At 41.7% G+C, this 23,758-nt stretch overlaps 1 protein-coding gene across 12 annotated transcripts in view; it reads right to left on the minus strand.

Annotated features, from left to right (window-relative positions):
* Positions 1-23,758, minus strand: part of KLHL32 (kelch like family member 32) — a 209,316-nt gene that overhangs the window by 13,942 nt on the left and 171,616 nt on the right. For 8 of the 12 annotated variants that reach the window (XM_070450085.1, XM_070450089.1, XM_070450086.1 and 5 more), the window contains 4 exons: positions 21,002-21,728; positions 7,452-7,510; positions 2,650-2,842; positions 914-1,008 (listed from right to left, as the gene is read on the minus strand). In XM_070450085.1, coding sequence (XP_070306186.1) covers positions 914-1,008; positions 2,650-2,842; positions 7,452-7,510; positions 21,002-21,728 — 1,074 coding nt within the window. Of the gene's footprint in view, positions 1-913; positions 1,009-2,649; positions 2,843-7,451; positions 7,511-21,001; positions 21,729-23,758 lie in introns of those variants that run through there. The other 4 variants (XM_070450092.1, XM_070450093.1, XM_070450090.1 and 1 more) reach the window with 3 other exon arrangements.

Consider the following 23,758-nt stretch of genomic DNA (forward strand, 5'->3'; position numbering starts at 1 on the left):
AGGGAGGGAAAAAAAAAGCAATATTACAAATGTAAAGTAGAATATAACCAACTCAATATCTATATACTAACATTTTTGAAAACTTAGAAAACATGGAAAAGTGTCTTGAAAAAAAGATACATACCTTATGAGATGTGAAGAAGAAATTAAAAGCTCTAATAGTCCTGCAACTATTAAAGACATTGAAGCATCTGTTTAAAATCTTCCCACAAAGATGAGGTTAGATATTATGAAGAGTTATAATGATATGTTTTTCTGGAGATCAGGGAAAGGTCAGGGCTAATACATGTCAATATGTTATCAGAGAATTCAAAGCAGAAAAACAGCTCTGGTAAGAATTGTAAAAGAAACAAACCATAAATAATACCACCTTGACTATATATATATCAACAACAGCCACTGCTGTTCTGAACAGCCCAGCTAGCAACTTGCCCAGTCTGGGCTGCTCACATGTTGATGAGCCACGGATACTCTGGGGGCAGAGATTCCCCCCGCAGACCAATCACAAAACACGACTACTCACTTCTGCTAGGAAAGAACACCACTGTAGGGTGCATTTGTTAAATGAACGAACTGGAATATACAGAAAATAAGTTTTGCAGATGTGAAAGTACAGTTACCAACATTTCAACAGGTTTTGGTTTTAAAAAAGGGAAAGGCATTCCACTTCCCCCACTTCCCGTATACATTATGTATACTGTTAAAGCTCATTCCCATCTTTATTTTCAACAGGACTCAATCATTAGATATCATTTTTAGGGTGCAGAATGAAGTTCAGTGGCTGACCTAGCCGCACAAAGGAGCTCAATCTTCTTTCCACATGTAGATATCCTCTTCCTTCAATTCAGCACTGCAAAAAATAACCTCACTGAGCCACTTGAATGAACTTCAAAAGGGGACTTCAACCGCTCACCTGGATACAAGCCAGAGGCTCATTTGTCCAAATCGAATATCCGCCAACTAAGTATATTCTCTCATTATGGACAGCAACTCCAGATTCATTTTGGCCTAAAGTAAAGAGAATTGAATAAAAGAGGAAAAATAAATCCATTTCCTTGCATGTCTTAATTAACCCTTTTGCCACTGAGGAGGGGTAGTCTTCCCCTGTGGCACACAAGTATACTCCACAGGATTTTTGCCGCAACTAACCCCTGCCTCCCAGGTCTCAGAGGGAAGAATTAACCACTCTCAGAGAATGAAGCTGTGTTGGGTCAGAACTGGGTGATAACACTTAACAGCCAGTCAAATTAGGAAATACAGCATTAAAGACAGCAATAATAAGCCATATAGAAGAGTTTAATGCCATGTTGTATACCATTAATTAATACTAATGGAAATAGAGTATATTTGAGGAATGTAGAACACCTCTTGTTCTACTGAATACAAATACTTCTAAGGCAAGTGCTTACATCTGTAACGGCTGCAACCCCAAGAAGCGAATAACACAGAGCCATGCCCCTAGCGTGCCCCAAATGAAGACAAATGACAGAAGACGACTGATAGTTACTACTTTCCTTTTTCTTTACATACACAATAGTTTTAAGACTATATTATAAAGTTCCTGAGCTGGGACCAGCCTGGGTAGTCCCTAGATATAGACATGCCAAAATGATAAAAGGTTCCTCCTCCATTAAAAAAAAAAAAAGAATAACTCACTACCACATATTCTTCCCTGGAGGCCATCAGAGAGTGAGACAGTCTTTTCTTATTGATGGGCTGACACAGAACTGACTCAGGTAATAAATAAGCTGGATCCTATAGCAGACAGAATCACAGATCGAGGGACCGAGGGGCTAAGGTACTACTACAGGAACTTAGAGTTAAGTGCTTGTAGGTGGGCCTCAGATCATTTTGCAGAAAAACAGGAGCTCAGTATAAAGCATCTAACCCTCTCACACTGGTTAGGCCCCCAACGTGGCCTCCTCAGCAGCGGCTGTGAGCACCCACTCAGCGTATTAAAATGCCTCCAGGCCACAGTCCTGCCCACCTTTTGAGTCTGTGACCTTAATGGAAGGGAAGGGATCTTAATAACACAAGCCAAGAAGGGAGGAAGTTTTCAATGTCATAAAAAAATGTCAGGGCTGGGCTATTCGCTGCTTTCTTTCCATCCACTTTGGGATGAGGATGGTCCCTCGTGGTGGTGGGGGGATAGGTGCAGTCAGGAAGTGCTGCCAAACCCCTACGCACAGAACATCTCCAGCGTTTTCTCTCTAGGAAAATACAGGCGAAAAACGATATCTGACAGTGATAAACAGTGTAGACCATTCTCCTGAACTCATAAGAAATAAGACTAAAAGTGAGAAGAGAAAAATAAATTGCTCCTATAGAGTCATTAGCTCTTTCAGCACCTGATCCCTCCTACTTATACCAGTGTTCCTACATGAATATTGATTGACAGTAATGGACTTGACATGCCTCTCTCAACAATGTGAGAACACACACAAAGGTAAACACAGGCCCTGAGAAACTGGATGCTCAGCCAGTGGACTGAGTCAGAGATAAACAATGTTCACCTTTGGTAATAAAACCAAGTTGTTCTACTATCATGCAGTTAATATTTAGAGCTGCCCTCAAGATGTCTAAAAAACCAAGTGTGTCAACTTCCTGAACCTCTTCTTTCTCCTAATTTACTTAATCAAAGGTACTTGCCAGTCAACAGGTTAAAACCGCAGCGCGTCCACTGGTCAGTGTCTATGTTGTAGGCATCGATGTGCCGCACAAGGACCCGGTCGTTATTGTAACCCAGGTCATTGCCTCCAAGGACATAAAGCTTCCTCTGAACGGCGGCCATGGAGTGGTAGACCCGCCTCTGCAGCATGGGGCTGCGGCTTATCCACTTATTCTGCAGAGAAAAGAAAGGCAGGCCAACTGTTAGCTGGAGCTGTCCATGGCAGAAAACAGCAGTGCCTCATCAGTAGTTGCCAGTGGACCACAGTCTATTTAAATAGTGTCTACTTAGTTTGAAAGGAATGGGTGTCTTACCGGAGAACAAGTGCAGAAGATCCTACAAGTTCTAACTCTGTTTTGCAATTTACATAAGGCATTTCCTCTTGTTTGGGCTGCATTTTAGAGGGCATTTTGCATTTCTAAGAGGAGCATATGAGGATTTAGAACTTTTCATGATAGTTATCTCCCAGTTGAGAGAACATACTCCTACAAATGACTTAGGAGTGCACATGCGTAGGTATTTGTGTACAGTGGTGTAATGATAACAAAACAGGCTCTGGATCCAGGATACCAAGTTTATAATTTGTGTGTGAGCTTGGCAATTTACTTAACCTGTCTGTGCCTGCTTCCTCCTCTGTAAAACGGAGATAACAGCACCCAACTGACAAGCCTGTTGTGAGGATTAAATGAGCTAATGCACCTAAAGCATTTCGAACACTGCCCGGCACACATGTCTGATAATGTGCACTTTAGGAGACTTGATTTAGCTCATACCTGAATGGTCTAGTGGTTTTCCCTATTTTCTCCAATTCAAGTCTGAATTTGGCAATAAGGAGTTCATGATCTAAGCCACAGTCAGCAATGGAATGTGAAGTCAAGTGGGCCTTAGGAAGCATCACTACGAACAAAGCTAGTGGAGGTGATGGCATTCCAGCTGAGCTATTTCAAATCCTGAGAGATGATGCTGTGAACGTGCTGCACTCAATATGCCAGCAAATTTGGAAAACTCAGCAGTGGCCACAGGACTGGAAAAGATCAATTTTCCTTCCAATCCCAAACAAAGGCAATGCTAAAGAATCTTCAAACTACCTCACAATTGCACTCATCTCACACGCTAGTAAAGTAATGCTCAAAATTCCCCAAGCCAGGCTTCAACAGTATGTGAACCATGAACTTCCAGATGTTCAAGCTGGATTTAGAAAAGGCAGAGGAACCAGAGATCAAATTGCCAACATTCGTTGGATCACTGAAAAAGCAAGAGAGTTCCAGAAAAACATCTATTTCTGCTTTATTGACTACACCAAAGCCTTTGACTTTGTGGATCACCACCAACTGTGGAAAATTCTGAAAGAGATGGGAATACCAGACCACCTGACCCGCCTCTTGAGAAACCTGTATGCAGGTCAGGAAGCAACAGTTAGAATTGGACATAGAACAACAAACTGGTTCCAAATAGGAAAAGGAGTACATCAAGGCTGTATATTGTCACCCTGCTTACTTAACTTACATGCAGAGACATAAGAAACACTGGGTTGGACAAAGCACAAGCTGGAATCAAGACTGCTGGGAGAAATATCAATAACCTCAGATATGCAGATGACACCACCCTTATGGCAGAAAGGGAAGAAGAACTAAAGAGCCTCTTGATGAAAGTGAAAGAGGAAAGTGAAAAAGTTGGCTTAAAGCTCAACATTCAGAAAACTAAGATCATGGCATCTGGTCCCATCACTTCATGGGAAATAGATGGGGAAACAGTAGAAACAGTAACAGACTCTATTTTGGGAGGCTCCAAAATCACTACAGATGGTGACTGCAGCCATGAAAATAAAAGACACTTGCTCCTTGGAAGAAAAGTTATGATCAACCTAGACAGCATATTAAAAAGCAAAGATATCACTTTGCCAACAAAGGTCTGTCTAGTCAAGGCTATGGTTTTCCCAGTAGTCATGTATGGATGTGAGACTTGGACTATAAAGAAAGCTGAGTGTCGAAGAACTGATGCTTTTGAACTGTGGTGTTGGAAAAGACTCTTGAGAGTCCCTTGGACTGCAAGGAGATCCAACTGTCCATCCTAAAGGAAATCAGTCCTGAATATTCATTGTAAGGGCTGATGTTGAAGCTGAAATGCTAATACTTTGGCCACCTGATGCGAAGAACTGACTCTTTTGAAAAGACCCTGATGCTGGAAAAGATTGAAGGCGTAAGGAGAAGGGAATGACAGAGGATGAGATGGCTGGATGGCATCTCTGACTCAATGGACATGAGTTTGAGTAAACTCCGGGAGTTGGTGATGGACAGGGAGGTCTGGCATGCTGCAGTCCATGGGGTCGCAAAAAGTCGGACATGACTGAGCAACTGAACTGAACTAGGAAACTCACTGTGATGAAATCACTGGCTCACAGGGGACCGTGCATAAGCTAATGTAAGGGCAGCTTTGCTGTTCTTTCCAAGATGAACCTCCTGAGGTCAATGGAAGAGGAAAGTGTTGATTCAGCAACAAACCCCTCACAGCCTTTAATATATTTACACTCACATCTTCACCAAATTGAGAAAAGTTATTTCCAGGCATATTGTTATTTGATCTTCTGTTACAGAAGACCATTTCTTTAGGAAATGGTGAAACCTCTAATGTTTGGTTTTATATCACTCTCAGGATTAAGAAAAGTATCCTCAACTCCTCTCTAATAAGGTTATTTAAAATATAAAAATAGGTGAAAATCAAATATGACTTTAATTTAAATATCAAGTAATGGACAGGTAAATAAGCCTAACCATTTTCTTTTTATATAAACACTAAACATACAGGAAGAACACAGATAATTTCTTTTTGCCAAGATAAATGTGGGTTTCGACCAGAAAAATCATGATGTTTTGAATACATACAATTTCACCAGTTCACAGAGGTATAAAGGCAGAATCAGAAAGGAAAAAAAAAGTTTTGTATAAATATTGGTCCATTCACTAACGGCATACTGACTGGCTCATTTCTAATTTCTCTTTTAAAGGTATACTCACAAGAAAAAAGAAAGTGGTTTGTCCAATTGTTTAAAGCTTGCATTCATCTGCTCCCCCAGATTTTAAACATGTCGTAATTAGACTCTCCTTCCAATTAATTTTATCTTTAATAAAACAGTTAAACCTTTCTTTTAGATATTCTAAGAGCTACCTTTAATACATTACACGAGTGGATTTAACTCCAGACACTGATGGTGCTTTCTGTAGGTGCTTTCTATGAGGCAACGCGCCACAGTACGAGGAAGCAATGCTTGCACTGGCAGTCCAGTCCCCTGCCACAGGACTATGGATGCCATCTGGTTTGCAAAGCCTGCCTGCATCCCCTGATTATATCTTTAGCTTCCTTCACTGCCGTGCCTTCCAGGTGAGCCGCCAACCGCTGCAAAGGCAGAGAAACAGAGAGGCCTGGTGGGGTCATCCCTAATAAGCTAGCGTGTGAATACTAATCAGTGCTGAGGAAGCAGGGGTCAGCCCGGCCTGCCTGTCTGGCAGGCAGCGATGTGCTCTGTGGCAGATGGCAGGCATTACTGACTTTCCACAAAGGCCTAGAAGAGAAATAAGCACCAGGGCTGGATGATAGAGTTATTGAGATTCTGAGCAAGATGCAAGCAGATGTGATGTTTGCCAGTACCCACCGTAAATAATATGCCAGCAGAATTTTAAAAAAGAGCATGTGTGTACAAACATGAAACAGAACTCATTTGAGAAATGTTAACACCTTCTTCCTCTTTAACCACATGTGCACCAAACTCAAGCAACTGTAATTAATGATCCCCCTTGAGACACCCAGCCCAGGAACACATGGTCTCCCAAATCGACAGCTTCTAATGACACCAGGAAACACACTTGCAAAGACAGAAATACTTTTGTTACACTCAGAATCAAGGAATTGTAAAAATTAAGATACAAAATAGACTGAGGTCACTCTGAACATTTATTTGATGGCTAATCCCGACCTAGACTGTCAAAGCCAACCTGTTGTTTCCCAGTTCCATTATCTTCAGCTGATGAAGATTTGACCTCCAAATCATTTTGGAATATTGTCATAACCAGGAAAAATACTTACATTACCAAAATCACAGAAATGGCAAAATTCAGCAAACATGTGTCACAGTTACAGATACTTTGGTAGAAGAGAAAGAAAAATAGTTCTTCTTTTATGGGGAAAGAAGTCATGAAATGTGCATGAGAAGTGGGCAGAAGGGACAGGCACCATCCCAGTGTGCCCAGTCCAGGCCCAGCTCTTAGATGAAAAACATACTCCAACTCTTCAGATACTTCTCCTTCAGATTTATCCTTCGCAATGCCCTGGGATATGCTGACTATACAGGGTTAAATAAAAGTTACTGTTTATTTGGGAATAACAAAACCATAAGCGTGCTCCCCTCCTAGAATGACAAGCCTTCTCAAAGGCTGCAGCAACAGGACAATGCAAATCCTTTCTTAGGAAATCTCAAAGACACTTGAGATAAATGGAAATAAGGGCATTTAACTCATCAACATATTTTCCCTCTTTCCTACATTATGCAAACTCTGAAAGAGTTAAGCATTGAGTAGAGCATAAAACAAAAAGAGCTGAGATTTCATGTTTTGTAAGGGGGAAAAAAAAAAGCAACCCAAAAGCAGTTTATCAAGATGCTTCCTTTTCTGTATATAAGTTTAAGATGCATGTGTGCGTATAGACTTGGCATTCCAACTCCTAATTACTGAAGGAATCTTTAAAAATTCATTTTAATTAAGGTAATGAACTTTTCTTAGATGAGTCTTACCTGGTTAGGTTCATATACCATTAGTCTGTTCTGATATTGTGCCGTGTTAGTTACTCCACCTGTAATGGATTAGCACGTGTTAGCGCTTTCATGAATAAGAAATGGGATAGTCCAACATAAGAATGAGATACAATTAAAGCAAAATTAGCTACTGCTGAGGATCTGTTTGTACACCCTCATGGTAAACCCATGACATAGTTAAGCTTATTGTTGAAGCAGTTTCGTTTTCAAGAAACAGTTCAGAAGCAATCCAGTTGACAGCAAGCAACAAGTACGCTGAGATTACCACGAGGCGCCCAATTCTGGCAAGCTGCTCTGCATGGCCAGAATGAGGAGCAAAATATGGTGAGGGAGTGGGAGCAAGCATAGCACACTTAACATAAATCTCTACACTATTTATGCCAGGGACATAGTTATATGGAAAACTCTTGTCCTTGGCTAACTTGGTCATCTTATAGCTTAGTCTTAGGTGTGCTAACACAGTGAACAGTAATATCTTCTTTTTTTTAAGACTTTTTGATGTGGATCACTTTTAAAGTCTTTATTGAATCTGTTACAATATTGCTTCTGTTTTACATTTTTTGGCTTTGTGGCCCAGAGGCATGCAGGATCTTAGCTCCCCAACCAGGGATCGAACCCATATCCCCTGCATTGGAAGACAAAGTCTTAACCATTGGACTGCCGGGGAAGTCCTGACACAGTGATATCCTGATGTCTCTTTGGAAGAACCATCTCTAAAAAAACACATTACTTATCAAAAGAGATCTAGAGCCAGTGCTGTCCAATAGAATAAGCACCACAAACAGGAGTCACATATGCAATTTTAATTTTTCCAGTAGTCACATTGAACAGAAAAAAGAAATCCTTTACTTTAAACTTAATATGAATTTAATTTAACTCTGAATAATAATCCCCCCCTTATCTCTGAGGGATACATTCCAAGATCTGCAGTGGATGCCTGAAAGTGTAGGATGACACCAAATACTGTATGTACTTTGTTTTTCCTATATTTACATATACCTATGATAAAGTTTAACTTACAAATTAGGCACAGTAAGAGATTAACAACAATAACTAATAATGAATTTGAACAATTATAAAAATATACTCTAATAAAAGTTACATAAATGTGGACTCCTTCTCAAAGTACCTTATTGTACTGTACTTCTGATGATGATGGTGTGGATGATATAACCTACTTGATGAGATGAAGTAAGGGGAATGACATAAATCATTTATGAAGCTTCCTACAAGTTTAACAACCCAGGAATATCTTCCTCGAAGACCTGGGAGCCATCCCATTGAGATATTATCATCAAGGAAGATAATGTTCCCATCTCTCAGTTTCTATGGAGGCTAGGAGCCTAATTCTGAAGGATGCAAATCAGGAGACACAAATGACCAAACCACACAGAAAAACATTTACAGATTCAGGGTAACTGAATGTGCTCAACACATCACACGGATCAACCTTCCTCCAAAAGTACTTCGGTATATTTCATCTAGTTCACCCCAATGTTTAAAACCCTATTGTTTTTCAGAGGAGTTGACTTCAGACTGCATTCTAATCTCCTTCCCCTAGTGCAATAGTCTTGGATCAAGTCTCCCTTGTCTGTTCAACTTTGTCCAGTAAAATTTTTGCTTTGGTAGTTCAAATACTTTGGATAGGTCATGACTGTCAACTCCATGGCCAGAAGTCAAATCAACCAACCACCACAGAATTAGTGCATCAGCTTAACAAAAGTGGAATAATCAACCAATACTAATGGATATATAAAGGAGAGGAAACAGCCCAGGCCAACCATTACTGTCTTAATCCCTGTAAGGAGAGTGTATCTTTCATGTAACTGACCATAGCTACTATTAACTGGAAGGCTTTTTTTTATAAGTTCTCTCTGAAGCTTGCAACCACTTTCAAGATCAAGCAAAGTGGTTTGTCTGCAGAAGAAATCCACAAAGAACAGAGAGAAATGAGCTTCCTGCCCTCAAACAGTCTTCTCTGGATTTCTCACTGAATGTCTCATTTTTAAAGATGAAATCAAAGAAAAAGATAATACACTTAAGAAAGCTGAGGCTGAAATACCTATGTAGAGTCAAAACATATGTCAAATACAGAGGGATGTTTGCTTTCCCCTCAACCTTCCTTTATTTTATCTGATTAAAAATTGAATGTCCAATAATTCTTTCTCAGCCTAACTACAGAAAAGTAATCAAATCTATTGAGACCTCACAAGTCTTCAGGGTTAAAATGATTGCCAAGTGCTTTTGATCTGGCCCATAACCTCCAGATTAATGTCCAGCTTGCCTATAATCATTTCTCCAAATGAGAGGGAACAGAAGGTGAACTCCCCCCACATTATTTCAAAACTCTGACAGCTTCTCTACTTGTTTTAGAAATATGAGACAGAATTAATATCTACTGCAGTAAACTATCTGTTTATGACACCATTTGAAGATATTTACACTACAATACATATCAGACTCTGCCCATTATAGATTAAATGTACAACCAATGGATTAGAATGCAGCCACTGCACCCTCTCTCCCAAGCAGGGCACACCACCACTTATCTTCCTGCTTTTCAGAATTACTGTTTATTGTCTTCCTCAGATGCCTTTATAATACAATTTTCCCCCTTAATCTGCGCCCAGTAATTAGATTCCTTACCCTTACATACAAATTTTCACTCTTATGACAATGTTTAGAAATGAGATATTGGGTTACTAGTTGGGGGTAAGAATAAAAGTCCTAGTTAGTTACTTGGTTGATTACTTCTAGAATGTTAAACCACAGGAGGTGCTTAAAAAGCCGAGTGCTGTAACTTTTGCCAAGTCAGGGTGGCAAGGGGAAAACCTTAAGAATTGGTTCTATTGCTTTCCCCCTTTGAAACAACTTACAAATGAGCATATAAATAAAAAGCATTTCTTCTCAGTACAAAAAATAAATTTTAAAAAAGCATCCAAGTTTGCAGCCCACATTTCTCTAGCAGTATTACTCATTTTCAGAGCTTTATCATTACATTCCCTTCACATAACACTCTTCACTTTTAGATTAATCTTCTGAAATGAGATGCTAAGGATTTGCATACAGATTTGACTATACAAAAATAGATATGGAATTAATAACAGTCTCTATATGTTTTAATTTCTCCTAGACTGGAGTACCCTTGCCTGCAGCAGTATTCCTGGCTCTGAAAGTCATCCAGCTGATTTGTCTGCTCTGGGTTATGATGCCACATGCTGCTATACTGTCCCCTGAAATCAAAGCACTTGCAAAGATAGATTCCATGCCTCCCTCTATTGAGTATATTTTATAGATTGGCAGTTTTGATCTCCCTCCCCCACCCCAGGGGGGATAATCTGCATCTTAACAGCTTTCTATAGATACATCTGTCATTAAATATGCCATCTCGTATCAGCAACCATTTTTAAAGCCAAGTTTTCCCTAACTTTGAAGTGCCAGAGTCAAAGTTAAGACTTTTCAGCCAAAATTGAAAATGAACAACCCTGTCTTATACTTTTGAACTGTGACTTAAAGATATACGGCAGGTTCCCTCAAAGTCAAATAAGTCTTTAAAAACTGCCAGAAGGAAATGAAAAGTTACCAACATGCTACCAGCAGTGAGAAATGCTTTCTATCATCACGACAAGAGTAAAACATTTTTCTTACACTTTCCTGTTCAACTTCCCACAAAACGTTGTGACAAATGGATGAGTGCATGCCAGGGAGAAGACGACAGGTGACTGCCAAACAAACAGCCTTTGTCTCCACTACTGCGAGCTCACTACTCCTAAATTCGTTGTGCTCGAAAGCAACAACTCACCAATGCTGACAGTGTCTGTAAAATAGTGTGGGTCAATATATGTCAGTCAGGTTAGGTCAAGTCTGTTGGCTCTGCCTTTTTTTTTTCCCCCCACTATCTTTGCTCAAATTGCTCAAATTTGGAGTATGCTCAAATTCATGTCCATTGAGCCAGTGATGCCATCCAACCACCTCATCCTTTGTCACCCCCTTCCCTTCCTGCCCTCAATCTTTCCCAACATCAGAGTCTTCTCCAATGAGTCAGCTCTTTGCATCAGGTGGCCAAAGCATTGAAGCTTCAGCATCAGTCCTTCCAATGACTATTCAGGTTGATTTCCTTTAGGGTTGACTGCTTTGATCTCCTTGCTCTCCAAGGGACTCTTGAGAGTCTTCTTCAACACCACAATTCGAAAGCATCAATTCTTTGGCATTCAGCCTTCTTTATAGCACACCTCTCGTAACCATACATGACTACTGGAAAAACCATAGCTTTGACTAGGTGGACCTTTGTTGGCAAAGTAATGTCTCTGCTTTTTAATATACTGTCTAGGTTTGTCATAGATTTTCTTCCAAGGAGCAAGCGTCTTTTAATTTCATGGCTGCAGTCACCATCTGCAGTGATTTTGGAGCCCAAGAAAAGAAAATGTCACTGTTTCTACTTTTCCTCCATCTATTTGCCATGAAGTGATGGGACCGGATGTCATGATCTTCTTTTTTTGAACGTTGAGTTTTAAGCCAACTTTTTCACTCTCCTCTTTCACCTTCATCAAGAGGCTCTTTGGTTTCTCTTCACTTTCTGCTATTAGGGTGGTGTCATCTGCGTATCTGAGGTTGCCGATACTTCTCCTGGCAGTCTTGGTTCCAGCTAAGAGCACGGACACATCCAGTTCTTTGCACCCTGCTCTGTTCCAGCAGGGGTACTCCCACCACATTAGGTACCACAGATTCCTGCCAAAGACTTCAGTACTCTCTACTTAGCAACGGAGATCCCTGAAAAAAAAAAAAAAAGCAGGGCCAACAGACTTGACCTAACCTGACTAACATATATTGACCCACACTATTTTACAGACACTGTCAGCATTGGTGAGTTGTTGCTTTCAAGCACAACGAATTTAGGAGTAGTGAGCTCGCAGTAGTGGAGACAAAGGCTGTTTGTTTGGCAGTCACCTGGCATCTTCTCCCTGGCATGCACTCATCCATTTGTCACAACGTTTTGTGGGAAGTTGAATAGGGAAGCGTAAGAGAAATGTTTTACTCTTGTCTATCTTTGCTCAAAAATGTTTTGAGAACTTGAGCAAAGATAGTGAAGGACAGGGAAGCCTGGCAAGCTACAGTCCATGAGGTCTCAAAGAGTTGGAATTACTTAGCAACTGAACAACAACAATGCTCTTGGGGAAGATGCTCCAGGCTGGAATTCAGTCAGCCAGTTCAAGATTGTGGAAAACCATCTAGAGTTCTTTGCAATTCTCTTGAAGGCCTGCAGTGCCAGCTTCACAGTAACCCGGGGGTAGGGGAGGGAGCGTTTCCGCACAAGCGGTGTCAGGTGTGACCCCGACAGCTCTTTCATGACTGTCTTCTTGGCTGAGCCACTGAGCGGCCGAGCCCAGGTTCCTCAGATGCAAGACAGACGAAAGCTCTCTCTCGGGTTTCAGATGAATCAGAGTGCCTGGAATAGCAGCCAAGTTCACCACGATATTGTAGTAGTTTGTTCACAAAGGTTTCTTACCATTTTCATTAAAGGTACAAATGAGTATATATGGAATACTGAAAAAGTAACCTAAATATGGAATACTGAACTAATAAATGAATGAATTTTGCAGCCTGAAATAGATTCCTTATAGTTCTTTTTTCTAATAACCAGAATTACTGACCGGTTTATAAGGGCATCAAAGACTTTTTCCTTTTTAACAGTTTTAGCTTCTGCTCTGTATGTAAACTTGGTCCAATTTGCAAAAGATTTTTAAAAACTTCACACTCATAGTCTAATTATCAAAAGAATAAACTGGCATTATTTAAGTTCATATAAGTTGTTTTTTAAAAGAGCCAAACTCATTAATATTCCTTGATAAAGGGATACCATGAGAATATTTATAATGAATGCAAAAATAAACATTTTATTATCTTATTTTTTACATGATATTATACTGCCCATATTTTGGGAGTGTTAATACTGCCACATAAACAATTAAAGCCAAGAATCTTTCCACTAAATTAGCATCTTGAATAGAAGCATCCTTAATCCATGCATTAAATTAAGACTAGAATCCATATTATTTCTGTCACACTTGAGGAAACCACACAAATGGATAGGTAATTAATACATTCGAACCCCTGCAAAGAAAGTCTCAAATTTATAACCTATAACGATAAGATTGATGCACTTGAAAATATAAATTTTATATATATATATATGTTACCTACAGTGAGCAGATATAAATGTGTAACCCAAATATGTAAAGTATGCAACATGTTTTATTTTAACTAAGTGAAATAATAAGTGATGGTAACATCTACTACAATGCAGATGTCAGCTGACCTTTAAAATCTCAATAAAATCCACTCTAACTCCAATTCCTCATTCTGTAGGAAGCTGGAATCCTGCCTCCAAAGATTCTGCAGCTTCCTAGCAGGATTAAACTCTAAAGGTCACTACTGCCTGTCTCTAGTGTCCTGGTTTTGCTGTGTTCTTCTTGAATCTTTTACCTTTTTCCTGCTATTACACAAACTCTTCAACCAATTCCCTATTTCTATAATGTTTTGGGGTGGCCAAAAAGTTTGTTTGGTTAGTGAATAGGTTTTTCAATCAGGTTCCTAGTGAAAATGAAAAATATGTATTTTCACTTAAAATCGAACAAATTTTTTGGCCCAGCCAATAGCTTTACTCTTCTTCTCTCCTCTTAGGCATAAAGAAAAATGACATATTTCTCATATTCTTAGGTAGAACAATTCAGCTTACTCTTTTTTCTACTTTCTTTTTCTAAATTCATCTAGACAGACACAAATTGATCATCTGAACAAAGACTGTTCTCGCCATGAAAGAAATGGAACCAATGGCTGTTTTTTTTTTTTTTTTTACCTACTTAAGCTACCAATTTGAAAGGCCATTAGGCTACTATATTATAATATGTAATCCTTTCAGAAAACAATGTTCTAATCTAAGCCAATGTATTGATACTTTAGAGTAGTCCATATTATCACTGCTCCTTCCTACATTTTAACATCATTTCTGTTTCAGAATCTAAACTATAGAAACACAAAAAGAAAGACATAATATAGGTCAACTCTGTGCCCTAAGATGGTCAGTTAATTAAAGACAATCAAATGATCATTGATCCTACACAAATGTCCAGGTATGAACTATTCTGTGTATCATTAACTTTCAGTCATGCCATTTGGAAGTTCTTTTTACAATGTAAGCATCTATTTTTGAGATCTTTCTTTTTTGTAACTGATTTGTGTGGTTTCATGGGAAAACTATGGTTTTCAAAAACCAGAGACACAGAAATCAAATTCCTTCTTTGCCAAATAATCACTGTGTTATCCAAAAAAACCACTTAACCTCTTTAAGCCTCATTTCTTCAGAAGCAATGTGAGGGGAAACCAAATGCTGCTTCAGAATAAAAGGAAGTCAGTTTAGGATGAAAGCTTTGGTGATTATTTTGGAGAATGTGTAGGTGATCTGATTGCTTTCTTTGAACCATTTAGTCTTTTAAAAGCATTGTAGAATGGTTCATTTCTGTTCGGCTTCCATCTCAGTATAATACTGTAATGGTTTTGTTTTAATCTCTTTCAGATGGGAAGTAGTAAAGTCTGGAGCATAATTGGGGGGTGGGGTGGGGGGAGTGGAAACAACAGAAGAAAAAGTAACTGCTGGGACCAGCTAGCTGCTAGGACCTAAAACAACAAAAAGATTATTTCATTCTTTGTGGAATTCCAGCTTACTAGAAACTGAGGGTAAAGAATCTGCCAGGAATGCAGGAGATTTAGTTTGATCCCTGGGTCGGGAAGATCTCCTGGAGAAGGAAATGACAGCCCACTCCAGTATTCTTGCCTGGGAAATCCCATGGACAGAGAAGCCTGGAGGGTTACAGTCCATGGGGTTGCAAAGAGTTAGATACCACTACTGAGTGACTAACACTTTCAGGAATTTTTAAGTGGAATGTCAAGCTGCTGCTGCTGCTGCTAAGTCGCTTCAGTTGTGTCCGACCCTGTGTGACCCCACAGATGGCAGCCCACCGGGCTCCCCCGTCTCTGGGATTCTCCAGGCAAGAACACTGGAGTGGGTTGCCATTTCCTTCTCCAATGTGTGAAAGTGAAAAGTGAAAGTGAAGGCGCTCAGTCGTGTCCAACTCTTCACGACCCCATGGACCGCAGCCCACCAGGCTCCTCCATCCATGGGAGTTTCCTGGCAAGAGTACTGGAGTGGGGTGCCATTGCCTTCTCTGGGAATGTCAAGCTATCAAGCTCCAAACTCCTCCTCAGGAGCAAAAAACAGCCTCTTAGGCAGTCATTCCACATCACAGCAAACTTATTTCTCCCTCAAGCAAACCTGAGGCCCTGGACCCCACCTAACTGGGATCCCAGCATGCTGAACTCTCCCAGTAGATCCTCTGGGCCATTCCCAGTCTGAAAACTTCCCATTGTGAGTGAATTTGAGGATTTGCCCTCATCACTCTGCTGAGCACCACCAAAAAACAACAGAAATCTGCATACTGGGCTACCATAACTTTGTGCTTTCTCATTCAGCATGGGTTCTGACACAGTTTGTAGGAACATGTTAGTTCCCTCTGTTTCCTCTCAGAAACTTTCCCCAAGTCCGCTGCCCTCAGGCCCTCTTCCGGACCCTGAAATGGCACGACCCAGCTTGCATCCTGCCCTGGAGCGGGGGGGGGGGGGGGTGGGGGTGGGGGTGGGGGGGGTGGGGGGGGAGGGGTCTCTCTCCTGTCCAAGCCTGAGCCCTGCCTAAGGCCCACTGTCCTGTCTGGGACCGTGTGTCTGCAGTCAATCCTGTATCCCCCACACTTATTCCTGGTACCTACGAGCTGCTCTCAGCACTTACAAACCAGAAGATGCCCCTAGTCCTTCACTTCAAATTCACTCTGTCCTTCCGCTCAGCTATAAATTTGCTTAATGCATTCATTCCTCAAAAAAAGTTCCCTTCTTTGACCTAGATTTTTTTTCCTCTAGCTATCTCCATTCTCTCAGCCAAACCTGTCTTTCCTCCTTTATTCTTCCTAAAGCCAAAATGCTATTAACGTATAATGGGAAGTGCAGCTGTCACGCAGCCTGAAGTATGTGTGTACCTAGCACAGCACCACGTCGCCCTGCAGGATGGAGCATGGTAATAGGAAAGTTGAGGGGAAGGCTCAAGTTCAGGGAGTCAAGTTTTGATGAAATCCCAGCGTTGTGCAAAGGTGGCCTATACTTGCAGCTTTCACGTCTTCACTCCCCATCCACACCTTTGACCACTGCATTCGAGCTTCCACCTTCTCTCATTCTCCTGAAACTGCTTCCAATAAAACCACCAAGTAGTTCCTGGCTGAAAAATGCAGAGGCAACATTCTGGACTTGGCCGCCTCTCGGCCACCCTTCTGCTCCGGCTTTGCTCTCTGGGATGCACCTCCTCCTCCGGCCTTGCCATCCCCATTCTCAGGCTCCTTCCTTCATTCTCCTTCCTTTGCATGCTCCTCGCCAGTGTTTCCCAACCTTCTGCCCCTTCTAGACCATCTCCGCTCCTCTGGCTGATCGCACTCTTCACCACCTTCTCATACTTAATTTGCTGCGAGAACCTCCTCACTTCCGTTTGCTCTGCGAAACAGGAGGCAGGAAGCTAGCGGAGGGTAGATGGGACCCTAGTGGTGGGGTACAGCGAGGACTTGGGGGCTGAGCAGATAGCTATACCAAGCCCCCTTAGTTGGCCTCCTCCCAGCGAGCTCGGCTGCCCAGGTCCACGTACGAAGTGGACCACAGGGTTTTCCAGCCCTGGGTGCCTGCCAGAGGCTGAGAGAGTTATGGAAACGGTTGGGCCGTGAAGCCCAAGCCTGACACAGGGAGGGGTTAACGGCAAGTAGGAAGCAGCCAAGGGACCTGGGGTTAAGTGAGGCTGCGGGCGCCACAAACTCCACGAAGCCTCTGGCTCCCCTACACTGGCCACTGCCTGCTTCACGCTAATTCTGCATCTTGGGAAGACATCTCTCGTCACACACACATCACACGACACCGTAATCATCCATTTAAAACCTGTGAGCCCAGCGTGGGACCTGCCTTTGCGTCTTCGTGGCTGCAGCACTAGCCTTGAACCAGACTCAGGGAGGCGAGGAAACTTGCTCAGTTTGCTGGTTGGCAAAGAGCGGAGCAAGTTTCACACGTGCGTGAGCCCTCGGTCTGAGACCTCAGTTCACACAACCAGCCTCAGGCATGTCCCCTGCTTGTCCCGTGTTTTGTATACAGTTTCTTTAGATGCAGTAATATTTGTACATTAAAGCTATAGCTGTGGCATTTTCAAAATGCTGACTATATTTTATATTGTTCTAATTATAATGAATACCAGAAAAATTAAAGTCCCTATAGTGGGTTTGAATAAATAAAAGTTACTTTAAATGGGGCAAATGCAAACTTCATCTAAATTTAATCAAGATGAAAATAAACATATATTCTAGGGAGTTAAAGAAGCCCTAGCAAATGTTCTTTCACGAATGAAAGAGCTGAAAAAACTCTTTGATTGTCCACTCCTAGAGGGCAGGAAGTGTGTCTGCGGATTTAATCTTATGTATCCCTGATCCAGCACTGACTTAATAAGGATAGACCATTTGCTGAGAGAATGGAGATAGCACTAAGTGCCACTTTTGAGGAAATGCAGCACCATCTGTCTTGTCTTTGTAGTTTTAAGGTGCTAATTTTGTGGTTGGCGTCCCATTATCCTGCTGCCATTTGACAAAAATGAAAAGTAAGTTATTCTGCAAGATGAGTTCGCGATTCACTTTCACTCACACGAAAAAGGATCTTTTCAGTAGTTCACAATCTCTTACAATGGAGAACATGCCTCTAAAAAGTACAACAGCAGGATACTTAACGCTTACTTTACTCCAGGATTGTGAATTTCAAGTAGAAATGATGTGCGCGTTTGTGAACTGGGTCACGATGTCATATGATAGAGGAGCCTGTAAAATCTGTCTCTAACATCTTAAATCACATGCTAATGGGCATATCTACGCAGCCTGATTTTCTGAATTCATCTCTGCTTGTCTCATTTTATTTTTTGTTTGTCTCATTTTAAAAACCAGGGGCAGGTTTCCAGGCATCCTGACCCTAAAACGGACAGTGAAGGGGAGAGAGGAGAGAGTGAGCACACGGGAAATACTGAATCTCTAAAAAGGCATTCATTTTGTGTTCTATGGAACAAAAATAAGCCCCTAAAATCCACGTCACCTCAGGCAAAGTTTACAAAATACCAGAAGGATGCCAGTGACCCAATCCACCATCAGTTAAACTGGAAAAAATTAATTATTTGGTAAAGGACAAGGAATAGCCCGAAATATTTTTATCTACTCCAAAAAGAAATCAGGGTAACACTTCTAAATCAGAGACAGTCAGGGTGAACTAGATATACCTTTTTTTTTTTTTTTAAAGGACCCCTAGCAACCCTTTCCTATCCATGGTTAGATTCACAACTGATTTATTATAAGCTGGGTCTGAGGAAATAGGCAGACGACTGAAGGTATTAGAAATGTCACTGGTGATTTCCTCTTCTTTCCAATTAAAGGTATTGTACCGTACACAGGGAAGTAAGCTTTTCATCTCAAGTACACAGTAGGGAGAAACAAACCTGAGAAAACTGTGATTGTTTTCATTCAGTATGGTTAACACAGGCAGAATATATTAGTGCAAAAAGAGAACAAAGGAAGTTATTTCCTTTCATAATAGCGAAAAAACAAAGTGATAGAGCAGCAGGAACTGAAATAAACTGATACATTTAATAAAATGGAAAAGGAAACATACAGACCCACATGGAGAGAGAAGTCAGCTAGGTACCTGGTTGAGAGACCTAGATTTAGGCTAAGATAAGCTTCTCTGCTTTCTTAAGGCCTCACTCAAGAAAGTGTTAAGTAGTTATACCTCTAAGACTATGTAAGGGAAACTCCAGCATTTTTTTAAAAGTTTTATATCCAAAATTAAAAATAAGGAATAATCATTAAATTATGAGATGTTTATACAAAATTTAGAAAAGGCAATGCATTTAGGAATGCAATACCTTAGCCATAGGTGAAAGCTGAATGAGTCAGCAGAAGGAATGCTAAGTTGGAAGACAACATAAAGCACACTGATTTTACAAATCCATAATTGATTTGTTATCTAAGTGAAGTACAGATCCGTTCTTCCTAATGGCCTGACTCTCCTGTAGCCAAGTTTAAGGTTTCTTCAACAAATCTAACAGGATATAGTCCTGGCGGCTTTCTTCCTTAACTGCTGAAATATATACTTAAAGAAAAAGGAGTAAGTCACCAGATAAATGAGGTCTTATCTGTATCGACATATAACAGCATACACACTCATATCTAATGTTGATTTGGTATACAAGACCAGTAATTTATCCTCATTTACCCTCTTCCTTGGCCTCAATCTTCATCATTAATTATTGAGCAATTAAATCCAGACAAGAGCCAGGTTTATTCAATAAAAATCAGTGAATTGCCAATAACTGAGGCACTACCCAGAGACACCAAGACTACTGTCTCCCTAGTTACTGAAGATAGCAGAAGGAAAAATGGGCAGAGTCCAGTGAATTTATTTTAAATGCAAGGGAGTATTTTGTTGGAGCAGATTTTAAACTAGAGAAGATTACTGAAGGAAACTGAGAAGTCTTCACTAGTGTACTTAAAAGTGATTGTTTCTTCCAAGTACAAATACCTCTAAGTTACTCTTGGTATTTATTTGATTTGACTATTCCTCTTTGTCCTTGACACAGAAACCTAATAAGCTCCATCTGGGTCACAAAATGACTATCCTCCAACTGAGAGGAGATGCAACTTTCTTCCCTAATAGGCAAAGCTTTCAAAGGAGTACATATGAGGTTCTTTTCAATAACAGGATTGGAAACACAAGTTGATAATGTGATGTTAATAACACATGCCTCACAGGTTCCTTCTGTAGCAATGCAAAGGCATGAGAAGCTGGAAGTGGCATGGGGGTGTGAATGAGCCAAGACTGGCCCCGAGCAGGTACCTGCTGAAGCTGGGTTATAGGAGCTGGGATTCATTATATCACCTTCCAAAAAAATCAAATGCAAAAAGAAGTAAAATAATCAGAACCCCCAAATAATTAGGAAGATACTATAATTCACAGATAAAGGGGAGGTGTTATTTTAGCGAATAATTTAAACCTCTTCCCTCAGCGCACAGCAACGGCTGACCTGGATCTCTCCCACCGCCACACCCATCCACACGGACTACCTGGGCTTCTCTTCACCTGCCCTGCCTTTGATAGACTGGCTCCTCCTCAGACAGCCCAAGGTGAGAGGAACAGCAAAGGACCACAAGGAGAATCACTCAGAAAGTCACAGAAGGGTCAGTTACTTCCCCTTACACGGCTCTCTGCAGAAACGGGTGCCCGGTAAATGAACGTGCATTAGCTAAAACGGCATCCTTGGCTGAGTCGTTCAGACACATGTGGCCACAACTACCAAAGCTTGACTTCTCAATTTATGAATGAAAGGGTTTGGTAACAAATCCCATGCGTGAAGCATGTTCTACCTGATATCCACAGAAGACCGTCGGCCACGTAGCCAGCGTGACAGGACAGGGAGCGGTCGAAGGACTGGACAAACGTCCACTTGTTCTTCTTGGGGCAGTACCGCTCCACCGTAGGCAGGACCTGACGCAGCTCGTTTCTGCCCCCGACGGCATAGAGGTATTCGTCCATGGCTCCCAGCACAAAGTGCTCCCGACAGTTCTTCATGGGCGCGATCTCCGCCCAGGAGTTCCTGCGGGGGTCGTAGCGACAGGCGGTCCTCACGGCACAGGTCCGCCCGCTGGCGTGCTCCCCCTCCCCGCCCGCGACGAAGAGGAAGTCGCCCATGACGGCCACGCAGTGGTGGCTCCGCCCCACGGGCATGGGCGCCAGCTCGCTCCAGTTGGCCACGGCAGCCAGGAGGGCGTTCTCCTGGTCCACGGGGTTGAAGTACCGGAGCTCCCTGACCTTGCAGACCTCGCGCTTCTTCCCGCCGATGATGTACAGCGTGTCCGACTGGAAGCGCGGCCGGGTCCTGCGGGTCTGCCACACGGGCTGCGCGTAGATGCTCTGGTGGTACTGCAGGGCCTCGTTGACCAGCGCCGTGGCCGTCTCGCTGGCCTGGACCAGGGGGTGGGACAGGGCCACGGCGTGCAGCGTGTCCACGTCCATGAGGCCGAAGCGGACGTGCTGCAGCAGCTCGTCCATGTACTGGTGGTGGCAGCTGCGCTCCAGCCACCGCACGGCCAGCTGAAACACAGGCGGGGGCGGAGAGCCAGGGGTGAGGCGGAGCCGCCGCCAGGGGGCGCAGCGGCAGCCGCCTCTTCCCTCAGGCCCTCAGGGTCACTCGTTCTCCTCGCAAACCGTGTACCGCTCGCATTTTGTGACACCCCGTGGGGGGACCTTTTTTTCCCTTTCTGCATCAGCAGAGACACAAAAGAACTCAAAACACTGTTGGAGAGATTGGGAACAATGTTAAGTAAAATTGACAAGACTTAACAGTGTCACTGGGGGTGAACAATAATTACTTCTCAAAAAAGGAGAAGATGGTGGTGCAACAGCCTGTTCTCTGGGGTTTTAGGCATCAGAGGCTGGATGCCCCCACCCTCACCCGCACCAGGAAATGTCAACAGTGAACATGTCATCAATGTAAGCAACATATGTCAACCAGTGAGTCACGGTGCTGGATCAGTACCAGTAATGTGAGAAAATATGTGAGCATCTGAGACCAGAGGGGGTACTTGAGAGAAAATCAATATGACACTAGTAGCATGATTTAAAAAGAAAAAGGACTTTTTCCCCCTGCTCCTTTGGTAGATGTATCAGTCAGGAAGCAAGAGAAGAAAAGGAAAGATTGCAATCTATCAATTTTATTTTTCCTCAATTAGTTTTCATTTTGAAGACAGTTGTTATTTGCACTGTAAGATACAGCAATTTGATAGAGCTATTTTCATAAAAAGAGGATATAGAGGAAATTATCTTTGTATTTATGGACACAAGAGCAGAATTTAATCCTAGCCTTTTTGTTTAGGTCTAGAAATTTTTCAAGAAGGAAAAAAGTAAAAACTTTTGGCTACAGAAAAATAAAATTTCTTTAAACTAAAGCAGGTGCATTGTCATAAATAACAAAACTGAATAATAGTTTAGAAAACAATAGCAATAAAAAGTCAATTCATGATATGGAGCACTTAGAGTAAGTTAATTAATGTGACTTAATATTTAAGTTTGGCAAAGTTTGTCAAACACCAGTATAAAGAAGTATATCTAATAATTCCAGTCAACATATTTGATAGAAACCCAAGTCTTCCGCATTGCTGGCGGATTCTTTACCAGCTGAGGCACAAGGGAAGCCCTTTATTCTTAATAGTACCAATATTAAACTAGATCTCCTAAGCAATAAAAATGTGGACCTGAAGGAATTAGCATAAAAAATAAATAGAATACTGAATAATTTTACTGTGTTTTACTTGCTTTCTGACCAATGGAACTGGGGTTCTGGGCTTCCTTTTTCGGCTGATTCACTGCACTAGAGAAAAACGCCTACAGAGAGAGAAGGAAATGTCATGGCCTCAGACCATTACTCCTTGACAAACATGAGCTGGTGAAAAGGACTGCTAAACTCTCTGAAGCATTAGATAATTTCTGACTTGTATCCATTTGACAAACGGCCCCAAAAGGCAAGGCATATTGCAGGCATGTCTTTAGTTTTCCAGATGAAGAGAATGTAGCCAGTGAATCTGCTTCCAATATATGCTAAACTGCATCTCTTAATGAATAATGAGTGAAGAGAAATGGAAAAAGAATGTCATTGGCTGCCAGGCAGCCTACAGATGCCACACAGGCAGACACCACAGAGGGCAGATGAGTGACACTCTTTAGCTGTTTTTCCAGAAACTAGTATTTTTTTTTTTAATTTAAATAAGACACTAGCCTGATGAAAAAAATTACCTGTGTACAGTAAGACAGTAATAATCAAAGACAGTGCAGTAGAAACAGGTCACTCATGAATCACCAGGTCTCTGCCAGAAGTGCAGAGTTTTCCCACAGGCAACATCCTGGCTTTCCTCCACCCTAATTTTAGAAGTTTCAAGAAATGGGTTCCAATTATTTCCCTGCGGAGATAATTCTACAACTTAATAAATGATTTTCCACCCTTTGTCCCACAGAGCTTTCAAAAGTTTTCAGAGATAAAGTCATCCCACTGAAGGTCACTCCCTGTACCAGGTAAAATTTCCTGAAACCTGATCCTTCATATTGCTCCTCATTTGAGCCATTCCAGC

Source organism: Odocoileus virginianus, chromosome 19 (assembly GCF_023699985.2).
Source record: "Odocoileus virginianus isolate 20LAN1187 ecotype Illinois chromosome 19, Ovbor_1.2, whole genome shotgun sequence".
Classification (NCBI taxonomy): Eukaryota; Metazoa; Chordata; class Mammalia; order Artiodactyla; family Cervidae; genus Odocoileus; species Odocoileus virginianus.